The sequence below is a fragment of the Molossus molossus genome, unplaced genomic scaffold (assembly GCF_014108415.1).
Source record: "Molossus molossus isolate mMolMol1 unplaced genomic scaffold, mMolMol1.p scaffold_m16_p_17, whole genome shotgun sequence".
NCBI lineage: Eukaryota > Metazoa > Chordata > Mammalia > Chiroptera > Molossidae > Molossus > Molossus molossus.
In genome coordinates this window covers 28,634,195-28,653,458 of record NW_023425352.1, presented here as the reverse complement: position 1 = coordinate 28,653,458, position 19,264 = coordinate 28,634,195, and the positions used below count along the sequence as shown (strand labels likewise).

At 36.9% G+C, this 19,264-nt stretch overlaps 1 protein-coding gene across 5 annotated transcripts in view; it reads left to right on the top strand.

Annotated features, from left to right (window-relative positions):
- The window catches only part of HELLS (helicase, lymphoid specific), a 57,972-nt gene that overhangs the window by 21,520 nt on the left and 17,188 nt on the right, over positions 1-19,264 (top strand). For 3 of the 5 annotated variants that reach the window (XM_036264640.1, XM_036264642.1, XM_036264639.1), the window contains 11 exons: positions 403-599; positions 3,063-3,159; positions 4,652-4,813; positions 6,300-6,439; positions 6,519-6,657; positions 7,468-7,551; positions 7,637-7,756; positions 9,917-10,033; positions 10,600-10,759; positions 15,813-15,909; positions 15,999-16,075. In XM_036264640.1, coding sequence (XP_036120533.1) covers positions 403-599; positions 3,063-3,159; positions 4,652-4,813; positions 6,300-6,439; positions 6,519-6,657; positions 7,468-7,551; positions 7,637-7,756; positions 9,917-10,033; positions 10,600-10,759; positions 15,813-15,909; positions 15,999-16,075 — 1,390 coding nt within the window. Of the gene's footprint in view, positions 1-402; positions 600-3,062; positions 3,160-4,651; positions 4,814-6,299; positions 6,440-6,518; positions 6,658-7,467; positions 7,552-7,636; positions 7,757-9,916; positions 10,034-10,599; positions 10,760-15,812; positions 15,910-15,998; positions 16,076-19,264 lie in introns of those variants that run through there. The other 2 variants (XR_004959962.1, XM_036264641.1) reach the window with 2 other exon arrangements.

The window sequence follows — 19,264 nt, the reverse complement described above, 5'->3', positions numbered from 1 at the left end:
TTTTTTTTTTTTAATCTTCACCCGAGGACATTTTTCCATATTTTGTTCAGATGAAGTGGGAGGGAGAGAGAAACATCGATGTGAAAGGGACACATCGAGTGGCCGCCACCCACACGACCCAACCAGGGCCGGGGACAAACTGCAACCGAGGTACATGCCCTTAGCGGGAACCGAACCCTGGTCTCTGTGGACCGCAGGCTGACGCTCTACCCGCTGAGCCAAACTGGCCAGGGCAAACTTTTCTTTTTTAGTGATCTAGTATAACAAGTTAAAAATAAAGAAATGCCATTTGATAAAATTTAATATTTTATCTCTTAATAAAGAGGTTTGATTTTTTAGAATTGTTTTTAGGGGAAATTGTGAAGTGTCATTTAACATTTTCCCCAAAAATTTCTTTTCTAGCATTGCTATTGGAAATACTTAATAGTAGATGAAGGACATAGGATTAAGAACATGAAGTGTCGTCTAATCAGGGAGTTAAAACGATTCAATGCGGATAACAAACTTCTTTTGACTGGGACTCCCTTGCAAAACAATTTATCAGAACTTTGGTCATTGCTAAACTTTTTGTTGCCAGATGTATTTGATGACTTAAAAAGGTAAGTGAGCCAGTTATTTGAACTCTTACTATGTTTTACTGACCTCAAATTCTGTGTTCTTAGTTAAAATTAATTCCTTCTAGATAGCTGAACTAAGATAATAGCATTTTGGCAAGTTCTGTGTGGTATATATTGTATATTGTTTTTCTGGTTTATTGCAAAATAATTGACAGACACTACTGTAAAATTTTAAAAGTATACAGCACGATGGTTTGATTTACATATATTGTGAAATGGTTACCAGAATAGGTTTAACATCTGTCATCAGTAGTAATAAGAAAAACTATTTCTCCTTGTAAGAACTCTTAGGGTCTACTCTCTTAACAACTTTCCTATATATCATACAGGAGTGTTAATTGTAGTCACAAACTGCATTCTTGTTTGTTTATCTTATAACTGGAAGTTTGAACCTTTTAATCATGTTTCACCAGTTCCCCCATCCCTGTATGTTCCGCTCTTGACACAAATTATGTGTGAGCAAATAAAATATTATGAAATTGTTTTATTTGCATTGATTAATTAAAGGAAAACTGATGAATTGAGAACAATTAAAATATTTTGTTAAAATATTAAAATATTTTATAGGGTTCTTAATTTTGTTAACTTTGTGAAACACATTCAGATGGTTTTTACTTATTTTATCCTCATAAAACAATTCAAGGGATAGAGGTTAAATATATCCCCTATCTTACATGTAAGAAAACCCTGACATAATTTGTTAAAAATATAACTAACTAGTTAATGTCAGAGCCAAAAGTTAAAGCAAGGTCTCCCAGTTTCAATGTAGTGCTTTTTTTCCTATAAACTATTTGAATCTTAGCTTATATTATGAAAACCAGTAAATAAAAATAGCATGCCCAGAATGGATGAGAAAGAATCTTAACAGAAATTAAAGATAATTATGATAGGCCATGGCAGGTTTGGCTTAGGGTAGAGCGTAGGCCCTCGAACCAATGAGTCATGGGTTCGATTTCAGTTCGTCCCTGGCCCTGGTCATTATAGGAAGGCAACCAGTCAATGTGTCCCTCTCACATCCATGTTTCTCTCTCTGTCCTCTTTCTCTTTCTCTCTCTCCCTCCCACTCACTCTATCTGAAGGTAAATAGAAAAATATCTTCTGGTGTGGATTAAAAGAATAATAATAATTATAATGGAAATAACAGAATCAGGAGGGCAAAATAATTTTGGCATCAGTGATGGAAGAAAGTTAATATAGGAAAATAACTTTGACTTTTATTTTGAGAATAAATTTTTTACCTCTGGTTACCAGATATTGTCTCAAGGTGCCAGGCTGTTTTATTGTTAGTATGGAGCATTTATTAAGGACAACATTTCCAGGTCCTGTTCATTTCTAGAGTTAAAACATCGAGGTAGGGGTGTGAATTTAAAACCTGTTTTGGATGCTCAACATTTGGGAATATTTGATCTAACTACTGCATAGATATTAGCCTTTTTCCCAATTGGATTTACCTGACATTATAGTGTTACTTAGTATAGACTATAAAGCATACTTATATTTGCTCACTTTAATTTTTTTTTTTTTACATTGTGAATAACTAAGGCTGTATAGTAGGTATCATTACTAAGGTATGTATATGTTGCATTTTAAAAACATTAGTTGCAGCAGGTTACATTTATGTCTAAAGAGAAATCAGTCCGGCCTGTGTGGGTCAGTGATTGAGCATCGACCCATGCACCAAGAGGCTACTGGTTCAATTACCTGTCAGGGCACATGCCCAGGTTGTGGGCCTGATTCCCAGTGGGGGCATACAGGAGGCAGCAATTTGATGTTCTCTCTCATCAATGTTTCTAACTTGCTTACTTCCTCTCTCTCTAAAGTCAATAAAGAAAAAATATTTAAATATATCATACTGCCTTGGGTTTCAAAGACAGTTTTCATTTCTATCACTTTATTATTAAAATGTTTCAAAAAATAATGTACCTTAGTGAGGGCGATCTGGCTGTGACATCTGTCATCCCATTGATCACCAGGGTTGATTCATATAGCAGGCTAGGCAGGTGTCCCCTTTATCTCTCACCACTCCATGTGCATGCCTTCTGAAGCTGTGTGCTGCACTGAAGAAGAGGATGGCAGTCCCTGATAGAGGAGGGATGTTTTTCAGTTAAGGCTATACCAGTGGCTGCACATCCTGCTCTCAAGGTCATTTGAAGGAGAATGGAAGGGAATCTGGTTTCCAAGACTCCAGACACATCCAAATGAGGTGCTGCGTGTTGCTATCTGCATTTTAAGAAGGAAAAAAAGATATATGTGCCTTAATATATATCTGATTTTTATACTCTTGTAAGATTATGTTCATGTATAAATTGGGGGGAGGGGGAGTCCCCTTTAAGAAAATATCTGGTTTTTAAGACTCAGGTTAATATAAAATTTAAAATGTAGAACACTTCATGTTAATATAATTAATTTATGAAATAGCTTAACTTGTAATAATTTCTCTTACAGCTTTGAGTCTTGGTTTGATATCACTAGTCTTTCTGAAACTGCTGAAGATATTATTGCTAAAGAGAGGGAACAGAATGTATTACATATGCTGCACCAGGTTTTGACTTTTTTCTTATTTTGCTTACTATAGACTCAGAATTAAAAGGAATCATAGTGATCAACTGTTTAACTCATTGTAGTAGATTCTGAAAAATAGGGCTCCTCCTAAATTTAAAGTCTTCCTCCAATTCCTGAGATCACAGGGCTTCATAGTAGAACTCAAGCGCATTTTTTAAATTTTGCCCTTTTGGTGTATATTCATTTGACCCCTAAATGGTTACTGATATGTTTGTCACTCAAAAAAAAAAAAGAAATTGAGTGGTTTTAATGCTTTGTTTACCAGTAATATTTGCATAATTTACTTCTTGGCATGATCCATTATTCTGTTTCCCACAGTCTCCACTCATCCAACCTATCTTTACTTCAGACAGACGTAATCTTTCAAAGGTTTTATAGTTGTTTTCATATGTGGGCCTGAAAAGCTTCTTAACTGGGTTTTGACCATTTTTATTCAAAATCCTTATGATTTATTTTTACTTTAAAGTATATACATGTTTATCATAAAAATGGAAAATAAAAATATTCCAAATTATACTTATATTACCAAATTTTTTCTGTTTTTGTTTTTTTTTTATAATTTCCTTTATATTTGTTTCTGGGCTGATGTCTGCAGATACTTAAAAAAATACAATTGATAATGTTTTTTTTCTTTTTGGTTCTCTACCTTGGGGATATTATCTTTAAATACCTAAGCAGTTTAGTAATGGTATAATTATCTGTTGCCTCTGTTTTATAAATGTGGAAATCACTTGTCATTACACAGCTAATGAAAGAGAATAATGTTAAGCCTGAAGTTTTAGAATTTATAGAAGCTTTTTATGTCCACATCTCTGGGTTGGTTGATTCACTGGTTTTCTACTAATCCAAAACCTCACTTTAAAAAATGTAGGCTAGCCCTGGCTGGTTGACTCATCAAATGGAGCATCTGCCTGCAGACCAGAGTCCTGGGTTTGGTTGCCGCTAGGGGCACGTACCAAAAAAAAAAATGTGGGCTAGCCTGGCCGATGTTGCTCAGTGGTTGAGCATCAACCCATGCACCAAAAGGTCACCAATTCAATTCCTGGTCAGGGCACATGCCCAGGATGTGGGCCAAATCCCCATGGGGAGCATGCAGGAGGTGGCCAATCAATGTTCTCTCTCATCAGTGTTTCTATCTTTCTCCTCCCTTCCTCTCTCTTTCAATCTATAAAGAAAAAATAAAAGGTGTGGGCTATAACTTATTCTAAGAAGTACAGATAATCACCTTATTTTGGCTTTTTAAAATATTTAAGCTATATTTGAAAAATTAATAAATTGTGAAATGTTACGCATAAATACTGAGCTTGTCATGTGATCTGGTCTGAGAAAATTTCAAGGAGACATTTTATCTCATCTTTTGAGACGTCGTAATATTTATGTAGGAAAAAAGGAGGGGCAAGGGGACCTATTGGGAGAGGATTCCCTAAAATATAGGAATGTACAATATTCACATAATCATGTTTAAATTTCAGATTCTAACACCATTCTTACTGAGAAGACTAAAGTCTGATGTTGCTCTTGAAGTTCCTCCCAAACGAGAAGTAGTCGTCTATGCACCACTGTCGAAAAAACAAGAGATCTTTTATACAGCCATTGTGAACCGTACGATTGCAAACATGTTTGGATCCAGTGAGGTAGAGTGTGGATTTGAAATATACTGTAGCCCATACTGGTCTGGCCCAGTGGATTGAGCATCGCCCCATGGACTGAGGTCTTGGTTTGATTCCCAATTAGGCCACACTCCCAGGGTGCGTGTTTGGTCCCTGGTAGGACCAGGGCATGCAGAAGGCAGCCGATAGGTGTTTCTCCTTCACATCTCTATCTTAAAAATCAATAAAACCTTTTTTTAAAAAAAGAAATATACTGTAAATGACAGCTGGCATAGAAAATTTCCTAGTTGATTTCTGTCTTGTGGCTCATTACCTGTTTTCAAGACTTAAGAGTCCATTTCTAACTGGACTAAAAGGCATATGTCCATTAATGCTATATGGTCTTACTAAAATTTAAATGATGTCTCATACATTAATTGCTTTATACCCATCTGAAATGCTACTTAAAGAATTTTTATTTGAACAGGCACACAGTATACTAAGGACTTTCCAACTAGATCAGTTCCCAAAAACAACTTATGTATTTTTTCTCAAAATAGTTATGCCTTTCTCTCTTGTACAACCATCAGAATTTTCTCCCATTTTTATTATAATTAAAGGGAAAATCTAGCTTTTTAGCTCATAGAAACATACAGTAGTTGCCTATTGTGAGGAATTACATTTTGTAGTGTTATACCAATCCAAAGACATAACCCTCTGTAATGCAGATGTGGAGCTTTATTTCAGCTGTAAGCTATTAAATCCTTTTATGTAAGTTCAAAACAGTTTTATTCATACTTAATTTCTTCCACTGAGAGGAAGACATTTACTCTGATTCTCTGGTATTGTCACCAGTGTTAAAACAGTTAAATTTCATATGACATTTGTATTTGTCTATAGTTTATGGATCCTTGATTTTGTGCCTTTGGAAATTACTAATCTTGACGATAAAAGACAATTTTTTTTTCCTTAAAACAATTTTTTTTTTATCCTCACACAAGGACATTATTGCATTTTTGTTCAGATAGAGTGGGAGGGAGAGAGATAGAAACATGAACTGGAAAGGGACACATCAAGTAGCTGCCTCCTGCACAACCCCATCCGGGGCTGGGGACAAACTGCAACTGAGGTATGTGCCCTTAGCAGGAACCAAACCCGGGTCTCTCTGGACTGTGGGCCAACGCTCTAACTGCTGAGCCAAACCAGCCAGGGCTAAGATAATTTTTGTAAGACAATTTTTTTTTTCTTTATTGGTTTTAGGGGGGTAGAAAAAAAATCAATGAGCCATAACATCACTTGGCTGCCTCCTGCATGCCCCCCACTGGGGATTTGGCCCACATCCTGGGCATGTGCCCTGACCGGGGATCGAACTGACAACCTCTTGGTGCATGGTTCCACAACCACTAATCTACCCCAGCCAGGCTCCTTAAAACATTTTATACATGAAAATATTATACCCCACTTTGTATATATTTAGAATTTAAAGGTATAGTTTTTTAAGCAGACATTTCTTTCATTTGTTTTCTTTTAGAAAGAAACAGTTCAGTTAAGTTCCACTGGACGACCAAAACGGCGAACTAGAAAGTTAATAAATTACAGCGAAATAGATGACTCCCCTAATGAATTGGAAAAATTGATGACTCAGATCCAGCCAGAGTTAGATGGAGAAAGGTGGGAGTTTCAAAATAAAGTGTCCTTTAAACTAGACTTGTTTGTATTTCTTGTATTCACGGGTTTTATGTTTTTGTAGACCTGTTGTGGAAGTGAATATCCCTGTAGAATCTGAAGTTAATCTGAAGCTGCAGAATATAATGATGCTTCTTCGTAAATGCTGTAATCATCCTTATTTGATCGAGTACCCTATAGACCCAGGCACACAAGAGTTTAAGGTAAATACCATTTAATGCACTGTTTTGATTTCTTTGCCTTTTTTATGTTGGGGGAAAGTGTTATTTTCTATATTGGGAATTTTTTAGTAACAGCTAATTTTCACTCTGTTTTACTTGCTGTCTATTTTAGAGACACCTTTAGTTGTCAGCCTTTTTAGTAGTGCTTAGTTGGATTCAGTTTGTCAGAACCAGTGTGGCTCCTCATTTATATTCAACAAAGAACCACATAAGAAAACTCGAAAGGTTGATAATTAAGTTACGGACTCTCAGATTAAATTAAATTTTTTGGGGGGCAGTTGATGGAAAAATAGTATAGTGTTAAGGAAATCAGTTCTAAGTAATCCTCAATATTCTTGTTTCATAGTAGTTTACTTATATATTTGTTTTACTTTTTGTTAGTCCTCACCGAAGGATATTTTTTCCATTGATATTTAAAGAGCGAGGGGGCGTGGAATATTGACCTGAGAGATTGGCATGGATTGGTTGCCTCCCATCCATGCCCAGATAGGCTGGGGCCAGGATTGAACCTATAACCCAGGTATGCGCCCTTGATTGCCTTAATCAGGGGACAAACCCATGACCCTTTGGTACGCAATGTTCTAACCACTAGAGCATATCTTTACTAGAGAACAAACTACCTTCTGATAAAGATAAAATACACAAATAACAAGGTCAAATTTTTATTTTAAGTTTTATAGATTTATTTGTTGTTGAAAATTGAACTCTTCACTTCGTTTTATTTTGACAAAGCCAAATTATTAGTAACTATCATGACTACTTTTGTGTTTTCTTTCTTTGCTTACTTTTAAGGTTGATGAAGAATTGGTAACAAATTCTGGAAAATTTTTAATTTTGGATCGAATGCTGCCAGAACTAAAGTCCAGAGGGCACAAGGTGGTACTTTGGGTGGATTTTTGTTGTTGTTGTTTAATTATTCTTTATTAATCAGTAGAGATACTAAGATATATTTAAATTTCAGGTGCTGCTTTTTTCACAAATGACAAGAATGTTGGACATTTTGATTGATTACTGCCACTTTAGAAATTTCAACTTCAGCAGACTTGATGGATCCATGTCTTATTCAGAGAGAGAGACAAATGTAAGACTACTTATGTCTTATATACCAAGTTCTTTTTGTAACTCTTATCTTGTTTTCTGAAGTAATATTCAAAAGAGACCCACAAATTAATAGAAAAGACCCAAAATCCTTTAGTCTTAATGTTTCTCAAATTATAGAGTATATCTTTTGTTAATATCTACCTAAACACCACTGTAAACTATTATAGGATACTAATTTTTATTTTCAATTTTGGCTCTTTCACTTCTAAAATTTATTATGAAAATTTCACTAGTAGCAGTTGAAAGAATTTTTTACTTGACCAGCTGTAAATCCATTCACAACCTGCTGTTAAAATTTACTATTTTTTATTGGATAATTGTGATACAGCATCAGTCCATTAATTGAACCAATTAAAATTAGTTCTTTTTGGGTATATTTCAAAATAAATTGCAGGTAATACTTTCTAATTATTTCAGCATATTTTACCTTTTGTGGTAATATTTACATATTCTGAAGGGAATAAAATAAAGTGTATTTTTTCACTTTTGATGAATGCATTCATGAGTATGACCTAAACTATCAAGATTTAGAACACTACCCATCAGCTCAAAAGAATTTCCTCATGCTCTCTCAGAGTAATCCACCTTTCCTGCCTACCCCATCTCCTAGCCAACCATTTGGGGGTTTTGTTTTGTTTTTCAATCACCATTTTTTGAAGGGAAGATGGTCTAGATTTATTTTTTCTTAATGTTTTTGTAATGTTTAATAATAATATATTAGATAATCTTTCTTAATCTTCCCTTGTGTACATATTCTTTTTTAATAAAGTTAAATTATAAAGTTACTATCTCCTGCCCTGGCCGATTTGGCTCAGCGGTTGGAGCATCGGCCTGCAGTCCAGAAGAGACCCAGCTTCAGGTTCCCGCTAAGGGCATGTACTTCTGTTGCAGTTTGTCCCCAGCCCTGGTCGGGTCGTGTGGGTGACAACCACTCGATGTGTTCCTTTCACGTCGATGTTTCTCTCTCTCTCTCTCTCTCTCTCTCTCTCTCTCTCTCTCTCTGTCTCTCTTCCTCTCCCTTTCTCTCCATCTGAACAAAAAACAAAATAATGTCCTCGACTGAGGATAAAAAATTAATAATAATAAAATAAAATTGCTATCTCCTTAATAAGATAGGTGCTTAGAAAATAAATGAAGTTGACATGAGCAGATGTTTTATTTTGTAATTGTTTTGTTTTTGTTGTTTTGTACTCACCCAAGGACATGTTTACTGATTTTACAGAAAGGGAGGTAAGGAGAGTGAAATATTAATGAGAAAGAGAAACACAGATCAGTTGCCTTTCTATCAAACCCATAATCTTTTGGTATATGGGTTGATGTTCCAATCAACTGAGCAACCCAGCCATGGCTAACATAATTGTTTTGTAGCTCCAAATGATGGTTGACCTCCCTTGGATATGCCTTTTATAGTTGTAATTAAAAGTAATCTCTCAGTGTTTTTGTTTAAAGTTTTTCTTTTTCTTAATCTCTCATAGTCATGGTTTATTACAGTAAAAGGATACTGTTTAAATCAGCAAAGAAAAATTGCATAGGTAAAGTCCAGGAGAAACTAGATGTGTTTCCAGTGGAGTCACACAGACAGCACTTAATTATCCCGGCAACAATTTGTAATAACACATGTTAAGTAAACCAGGGAGACTCATGTTAACCTTGGTGTTTAGGATTTTTATTGAGGGTCAGTCAAGTAGTCATGGAACATCAGTATTGTCTGAACTGTTTGGTCTCAAGTCCCTCTGAAGGTCAAATTGGTACCGCGGGTCCTAGGGCTCCTTGTTTTTTTGCCACAATATGGGAAATAGGCGTACCTATGATTTTTATTTTTTGTATTGTAAGAGGTGCATCTTTGGCAGCTGTATGTCTTTTCAGAAAATTGACCTTTTTCAAAACTTTTATGGCTTCTAGGGTATTATTCAGCATGTATTTACCTCACATCAAAAGTCCTGTGGATGCTGAAGGACTCATACCTAGTTTGAAGAGGGATAGGTTATATATATAAACTTTGGCCCACCCCTGTCCTCTCCCTTCCTTTCCTGGTAAACACATGGTTATATGATGCCTCTTCCCCATGCATCCTTATGTTCACTTTCCAGGCAGGAATTTTGTTTCTTAATTCCGGTGCTCAAATCCTTTTTGCTTTTAGATGCACAACTTCAACACAGATCCAGATGTGTTTATCTTCTTAGTGAGTACACGAGCTGGTGGCCTGGGCATTAATCTGACTGCAGCAGACACAGTTATCATTTATGACAGTGATTGGGTAAGTTGCAAGTGTAATAATATACTGATTATAGTTACATTGTGAATTGTTAATCTTTCTATGCTTTGCAATTTTATTTATCTGTTTTGAAAAGGTATATCCATTTTAAGTAAATATAATTTGTCAGGTGTCCTATGTGTTAAGACTTCAACATGTTCTATCATGAAGCCATTCTAGAAGTCTAAATTGAATTAAGGCACTATTTAAAAGTTTTCAATCAGATTCTATGCATGTTGACTTTCCCCAAACATAGTACACGTTTATTTATTTAATTTTTTTTATCCTCTCCCGAGGACATTTTTCCATTTTTTGTTCAGATATAGTGGGAAGGAGAGAGAGAGAAAGAAAGAAAGAAACATCAACGTGAAAGGGACACATTGAGTGGTTGCCACCCACACGACCCAACCAGGGTCGGAAACAAACTGCAACCGAGGTATGTGCTCTTAGTGGAAACCGAACTCGGGTCTCTCTGGACCGCAGGCCGACACTCTAACCGCTGAGCCAAACCGGCCAGGGCCATAGTACACCTTATATTGTTAAATGTTCATTTTTTTTCTTCCTTTAAGAACCCCCAGTCTGATCTTCAGGCCCAGGATAGATGTCATAGAATTGGTCAGACGAAGCCAGTTGTTGTATATCGGCTTGTTACAGCAAACACTATTGATCAGAAAATCGTGGAAAGAGCAGCTGCTAAAAGAAAACTGGAAAAGTTGATCATCCACAAGAGTAAATACCACTTTCTAGTATTTTATGCTACAGTTATCTGTTGTTGATTTTTGTTACTTACTTTGCAAAAGACATTAATGTGCTTGATTAGTACAGGATTTATTAAATAGGCAGTGGGAAATGTGGGAGTGTAAAGACCTAAGTTGGTGACCAGAGACAGAAGGAAAATATTAGTGAAGTTTCTAGATAAGGAACAAAAGGATAATTTTAAAGTACCTATCTGAAATATGTCACATGGATTTGAGACGATAATTATGCTTTTTCTTTTTTTTTTTAAATTTTATTTTTTGATCTTTATTGTAGAATGTATTACAGATGTTCATTATTCTCCCAATGATGCCCTCCTCCCCACTCCCACCCCCCTCCCGCCTTTTCCCATACTATTGTCTGTGTCCATTGGTTATGCATATAAGTTCTTTGGTTTATTTCTTCCCACCCTCCAACCCCCTTCCCTTTGAAGTTTGTCAGTCTAGCAACCAATTTGTACTTAATCTCTTCACCTTTTTCACCCATTCCCCTAAACCCCCTCCCATCGGGCAACCAACAAAATGTTCTCTGTATCTGTGAGAATGTTTCTGTTCTGCCTGTTCATTTTGTTTGTAGATTCCATTGTCGATACATATGTATTCATTGCAATTTTGTTTGTTCATATATTTTATCTTTTTCTTCAAAAAGACCCTTCATCATTTTATATAATAACGGTTTGGTGGTGATGAACTCCTTTAACTTTTTCTTGTCTGGGAAAGTCTTTTTTTTTTTTTTTTATCCTCACCCGAGGATATTTTTCCATTTTTTGTACAGATAGAGTGGGAGGAGAGAGAGAGAGAAACATCGACGTGAAGGGACACATCGAGTGGCTGCCACCCGCACGACCAACCAGGGCCGGGTACAAAGTACAACCGAAGTACGTGCCCTTAGCAGGATCCGAACCCGGGTCTCTCCGGACCTCAGGCCGATGCTCTAACCGCTGAGCCAAACCGGCCAGGGCTGGGAAAGTCTTTATATGGCAATCGATTCTAAATGGCAGCTTTGCAGGATAGAGTAATCTTGGTTGTAGGTTCTTGCTTTTCATCACTGAATATTTCTTGCAACTCCCTTCTGGCCGGCAAAGTTTCTTTTGAGAAATCAGCTGACAGTCTAATGGGAATTCTTTTATAGGTAACCAACTGCTTTTCTCTTACTGCTTTTAAGATTCTCTCTTTGCCTTGAACCTTTTGCATTTTGATGATGATGTGTCTTGGTGTGGGCCTCTTACGGTTCATCTTGTTTGGGACTCTGTGCTTCCTGGACTTGTATGTCTGTTACCTTCACCAAGTTAGGGAAGTTTTCTGCCATTATTGTTTCAAACAGGTTTTCGATTTCTTGTTCTCGCTCTTCTCCTTCTTGCACCCCAAGATGCAAATGTTGGCACGCTTTAAGTTGTCCCAGAGGCTCCTAACACTCTCCTCATTCTTTTGGATTCTTTTTTCTGTTTGCTGTTCTGATAGGGTGCTTTTTGCTTCCTTAGATTTCAAATCCATGGTTTGCTTCTTGGCTTTACCTACTCTACTATTGAATCTGTGTAAATTATTCTTTATTTCAGTTAATGCCTCCTTCATTTCTGACTGGTCCTTTTTAATGCTCTTGAGGCCCTCACTAAGTTCGCTGAGGTTCTCACTAAGTTCATTGAGCATCCTTATAAGCAGTATTTTGAACTCAGCCTCTGTTAGATTGCTCATCTCCATTTCCTTTAGTTCTTTTCTTGGAGTTTTATTCTTTTCTTTCATTTGGGACCTGTTTCTTTGTCTTCTCATTTTGGCTGCCTCCCTGTGTTTGTTCCTATGTGTTACTTACCGAGAGGTATGGGGCTATCAGAGACCACATGGTGCTTATTTCAAAGAATATAGGAAAACCTGAAGCAGGATCCAAGACAGGCCAATCCTATGGTTTAGCAATGGCAACAGCTTGGGTGGGCCTGGAAGTTGGGTGGGGCAGGGCCAACAGTGTGAGCCAGGTTGCTGAAGTCCCAGACATGGTGGCAGTCTGCCTTCCTAGGGAAGGGCTCACCAAAGGAACAAAGTCCTCTGACAGCACGTTTGTCCAAGAGAAAGCCCTCGCTCCAGTGCCAAACAGCTCAATTTTTTCCTATATGTCTCTTGCACTCTTCAAGCTGCCTCCCCTCTGAGCTTAGAGGGAGTGATTCCGGTAAGTCTGTGCACAGACCCTTTAAGAGGAGCTGCCTGGAGCTCCATCTGCCTCAGCCTCTCAGAGCCTCAGTTCCCGCTGGTTTTTCCAGCCAGAAGTTATGGGCACTTCTTTTTCTGGCACTGGAACCCTGAGCAGGGTGCCTGGTGTGGGGTGGGGACCTCTTAGTCCTCAGGGAGGACCTTCCCAGCCAAGCATCCTCCTGATTTTTATCTGTCACACGTGGGTGTGGGGCCAGCTCCTCCGCCCCCGCCCCCGCCCCCGCCCCTCCTACCAATCTCCACGTGGCTACTTGTTAAATCCTTAGTTGTAGGACTTCCATTCAACTTGATTTCAGGCGGTTTTGAATGATGGTTGTTCTGTAGTTTAGTTGTAACTTTGATGTGGTTGTGGGAGGATGCGATACCGCGTTTACCTACCCGCCATCTTGACCAGAAGTCAATGATGCTTTTTCTTAATAAGAGATTTGCCTGTCAAAATGTTTAAGAAAACTTCCAAGCCTCTTTGTACAAGTTCCATATATTAAGTTCTAGAATGATAAACATATATTGAAATTGTGCTATAAAAAGATCAAATTACTTTGTTGAACCACCAGTTCAAAAAATATTTGACTCCAGAGGTCCCTTTTCATACTTTCTATTATAGTATTTTAAATACAGTGGTTTTTAATCTAGAAAAGATTCTGAGGTGTAGGGAAAATGAAATAGGTGAATCATTGGCATTTTATCTTCTGTTCCTTGGAGTTCCTTTATTCATTGAATATAAGATTATATTTGGATAAATGACTTGATGGCTAATCATGTTAGTTGTAAAGCCTAGAAAGATGGAATCATAATGTTGAAAATTACTGTCAGTTTTTTCATACAACTTTTCTACTTGCAAATACAGTAAGTTCTCACTTAATGTTGGTTAAACAAAAGTTAAGTTTTTGTGGCATCTCAACATTATATAATAAAACAACATTACTTAAGAACCTGCTATACTTTCTCCAGTGTATCGGATTTTGAGGGAAATGTGGGTTAGATTTGGGCATCTTTAATTTGACTTCATGGAACATTCAGACGATAAGAATATGTATTAGAGGAAAGGAAAACTTGATCCTAGTAAGATTTTGTGCAAATTAAAATTTTTTTGCCTGTGCAGCTTTAGGAATTTGATGGAAATTTATTTTGTTTATTGACTATAGTTTAAATTAAGCAAAGCTTATAGTTTTATTTTTCTAAGTTCTATTTTTAGTATTTTGAGAGATTAAAATTTGAAACAATTTGAAATGAATTTAAAAATATTGACAGGGTTTTTTTTGTTTGTTTTTAAATTTATTTTTTGTGGGCCCTGGCCAGTTTGGCTCAGCGGTTAGAGCGTTGGCCTGCGGTACAGAGAGACCCGGGTTTGGTTCCCGCTAAGGGCATGTACTTCGGTTGCAGTTTGTCCCCGGCCCTGGTCGGTCGTGCGGGTGGCAACCACTAGATGTGTCCCTTCACATCGATGTTTCTCTCTCTCTCTCTTCCTCTCTCTCCCTCCCTCTCTGTCTGAACAACAAAAAAAAAAAATGCAAAAATGTCCTCGGGTGAGGATTAAAAAAAAAAAATTTAAAAATATTGACAGGGTTTTTTTTGTTTGTTTTTAAATTTATTTTTTGTGGGAGGGGAGAGAGAGAGAAACATCGATGTGAGAGACACATGGACTAGTTGCCACCCACACCAACCCAACTGGAGCCAGGGGCAAACTACAAATGAGGTATGTGCCCTTAGTGGGAACCGAACCTGGTACTCTCTGGTCTGTAGGCCGATGCTCTAACTGCTGAGCCAAACCGGCCAGGGGAAAATATTGAGGTATAATATACATACAGATTTTAAGTGTACACTGATGTATTTTGTCATGTTGTATACACTCACGTGACAATCTTACATCCAAGTCAAAGACATTTTCATATTACAAGTAGGATTCTGCCTGCATCCTTTGCCTATGTATGTTCTTTTTTGTCTAGTTGTTTTTGCTCAACATATTTTGAAATTCATCTGTGTTGTGTGTATTAGAAATTTGGTGGTTTTTTTGTTTTGTTTTGTTTTGTTTTGTTAATCCTCACCCCAGGACTATTTTTTTTAGATAGAGCAGAAGGAAAAGGGGGTGGGGAGGAGAAACATTAATGTGAGAGAGACACATCAATTGGTTGCCTCCTGCACTACCTGACCTTGGCCAGGGATAGAATCTGAGGCCCTGTTGGTCCCCAGGCCAATGCTCTAACTGCTGAGTCAAACCAGCCAGGGCAGAAGTTTGGTGTTTATTGATTGATTGATTTTTTTTTTTAGAGAGAGAGGTAATGAAAGGGAAAGAGAAATAGAAACATTGATGAGAGAGAACATCGTTGGGTGCCTTCTACATGCCCCCCACTGGGATTTGGTCCACAACCTGGGCATGTGTCCTGACAGGGAATCGAAACAGCTACCTCTTGGTGCATGGATCGACGCTCAACCAGTGAACCACATCGGCTGGGCAGAAGTTTGGTGTTTTTTTTAAAAATAATTGCTGAATAGGTTGCTTTACATTCTTTTGTTGATTGATGTTTGAATTGTTTCCATTTTTTCTTATAAATGAGCTCCTCTTGTATATGTGTATTTGTGGACATAAGCATTTATTTGTTCTGAGGCTTAGGATAGGTAGTTTACCTATAGGAAACTACCAAACTTTTCCCAAGTGGATGTACCATTTTGCACTTTTAATAGCAAAGTTTGAGAATTTCAGTTGCTTTTCTTCTTTACCAACGCTTGGTTTTATCTGTCCTTGTTAATGTTAGCAATTGCGATGGTTTGTAATGTATTTTTGTTTAAAAAATAATTTTGAATATTTTGAATTTTTTAAACTTTTCTAGATCATTTCAAAGGTGGCCAATCTGGATTAAACCCATCTAAGAGCTTCATAGACCCTAAGGAATTAATGGAATTATTAAAATCTAGAGATTATGAAAGGTAAGTTGTGTGTCCTTCCCCTCCCCCAAAAAAGGTAATTTATGGTTTTGATTTATCATATAAATCTGATTTTTTGCTTTCTATTCTAGGGAGGTAAAAGGATCAAGAGAGAAGGTCATTAGTGATGAAGATCTAGAGTTGTTATTAGATCGAAGTGATCTCATTGGTAAATATCTTCATGCTTTTTTTATCATGGAAACTTTGAAGCACACATAAGTAGAGAGACTAGTATAGTGGACCCCTGTGTATGATTCACTCATCTGCAGTAGTTCACAGCATTTTGCCAATCTTGTTTCATTGCTGTTCTTCTTTTGTCATACTCTTGAAATTACAACATTTTACACGTCTTTCTCTTGAATTCTTTACTAAGAAGAACACGTTTTCAAACATAGCCACTATGTCATTATTACATTTAAGAGAATTGGCACTGATATCAAATTTTTTTACTGTTTGAATCAGGATACAGATTTCATTGATTGCTATGTCCCTGTTTCATTTCTTTTTTTTAAATCCTCACCTGATGACATTTTTTCATCTTCAGATAGAGTGGGAAGGAGGGAGAGAGAAAGAGAAATATTAATGTGAGAGAGACCCATCGACTGGTTGCCTTTCCCACACAACCCCGACCAGGGCTGGGTACTGTATCACAATTGAGGTACATGCTCCTGACCAGAATAGAACCCATGACTCTTAAGTCTGAGGACCGACACTCTATAACCACTGAGCCGAACCGGCCAGGGCCAGATTGATCTTAATATAGTTTCCTGTCAACCTTTTATTTAACCTAATTTTTTTAGCATACATGGATGATAATTGTGTTGAACCTTTTATTTCCTTAAGGACTACAAAACTGATTTTTTTGTTCTACCATTCTTTTTACTGGCTAGAATTTATTAACAATTAGACCTATTTGACTCTTTGTTTACTCTTGAGATACAGTCAGTACAGGTGAGGCGAGATAAATTGCTTCTTGTATTTATCAATTTTTAGAATAATGTATTGATGACTACTATGGTGATTACAAATACAATATTTAAAGCTCATCATGTTCTAATGGTTTTATAACATTAGTGTTATCTGTGCTCTTGATTATATGTGTATGGTGGAAATACTATATAATGGTGTGCTACTGCCAATCTTTTCCCAACTCTGTATTCAATATTATATTGATATCTTGATATTGGTGATAGTAGAAATATTTAATACCATGGAAATAGGCAAAAACTATCAGCCAGCATCCTTTTGCGGGTTAGTGGGGGAGGGCTAATTAGGGAACATTTACCAACACACCCCACTAGGTATGATATGATGTCTTCAACTTAGTTTCAACTGTCTTCTTTAAATTGTGTTTGTCTTATTAGTGAGTTGAAAAAATTCTTTACATGTTCTAGATTAAGGCCTTGAATGAGATATGTTATGTAAATATTTTTTTTCAGACTGGTTTATTTTTTGTACTGTCTTAATTCATGTCTTTTGAAGGGCAAAATTTTTAATTTTGATGAACTCCAGTTGACCTTTCTTGTTGTTCTCTCTCATTATTTTGGTATCATGTCTAAGTAATCTTTGCCAAATCCAAAGTCATGATATTTTCTTTAGGAGTTATAGTTTTAGCCCTGGCCAGTTTTGCTCAGTGGTTAGAGCGTTGGTTCACCAACCAATGAGTCATGGGTTTGATTCCACTCAAGGGCATGTACTTTGGTTTCGGTTCTTCCATGGCCCTGGTCAGGGTCCTGTGGGAATTCAGTCGATGTGTCCCTCTCTCGTCAGTGTTTCTCTCCACTCCCCCGCCCAACCCCCCATCTGAAGATAAACAGAAAAATATCCTCAGGTGAGAATTTTTTTTAAAAGTTAGTTTTAACTCTTATATTTGAGTTTTGTCTATTCACCGTTTTTATAATCATTTTAATATTCAAATAGTTCATAGAAATATGTAAGGAAAAGCATTATGGCCCAATCTAAACATATTATCAATGAAAAATAAGCAGTGTAGAAGGTATGTACGTATAGTGTAACATTTTAAAATATTAATTCACATTAGCTGAATAAAGAACTAGATCCTAAAAACACTTGGTATATCATAGTCACCCTCATAATGTTTAAATTAGGCATAGAGAAGAATGTTCTTAATCTGATAAAATGCATTCATATAGGAAACTACTAAAATTAAGAACATTCAAGGGATAACAGCTCTAACTAATGCTATGAGATAATAAAAGTAAGTTAGAGGAATAATAGTAAGATAATTCACATTGCTTTATTTGCAGATGGTATAATGGTCTCTGTAGAAAGTCAAAGAGAATCTAGAATTTTTTTAGAATGGAATTCCAGAAGGTTCCTTATGCATTTATACTATGTGTATGAGCGATGATTGTATAGAAGATAAGATCTGCCCTGGCCGGTTTGGCTCAGCAGTTAGAGCGTCGGCCTGCGGTCCTGAGAGACCCAGGTTCGGTTCACGCTAAGGGCGCGTACCTTGGTTGCGGTTTGTCCCCGGCCCTGGTTGGTCGTGCGGTTGGCAGCCACTCCATGTGTCCCTTTCACGTCGACGTTTCTCTCTCTCTCTGTTCCTCTCTCCCCCCCCCCCCCACTCTACCTGAACAAAAAGTGGAAAAATGTCCTCGGGTGAGGATAAAAAAAAAAAAAGGAAAGAAAATAAGATCTTACAATAGCCTCAAAACTATAACATGAACAGGATTAAATATAACAATTTCTTTAAGGCCTTAAGAAGGAAATTGAAACAGGAAGGACTGGATAAATGTACAGATTTAACCAAATTCATGGATATGAAAGTTTACTATTAAAAAACAAGTCAGTATTCCTCAAATGAACTTACATTCCTTATGTCGATCAAACACTGGCGTGAGAGGAAATATTCATTGTTTGTCTCCTTACACGCTCCAACCAGGGATTCTTTGTGCGTGAACGATGCTCCAGCCAACTGAGCCATCTGGGCCAGCACCTCACATTGATCTAAATACAGCCCCAGTATGACTTTACAGAACTATGGACAGGCTGTTTTTAAAAAATTTATATGAAAGACAGTTTTGAAGAACAAAATAATTCATACCAGTTATCAAGACTTAATTAAAATACAATAATCAAGAATTAGCATAAGATAAATTAATTAGTGTTATGGTAAATCTAGAAAGCCAGCCAAACTTTTATAAAATCAATAAACGAGAGAAATAGCATTTCCAGCCAGAAGAAGGGAAATTCCTCTTAATTGATAACACAATCTGGGACAATTTGTAATCAACCAGGGAGAACTTCATACTACGCAACAACAAATTCTAGAAAAAAGAACAATCCAAGTCGTCAAAACCTAAATATTAAAAGCAATACTTGAAAGATAGGA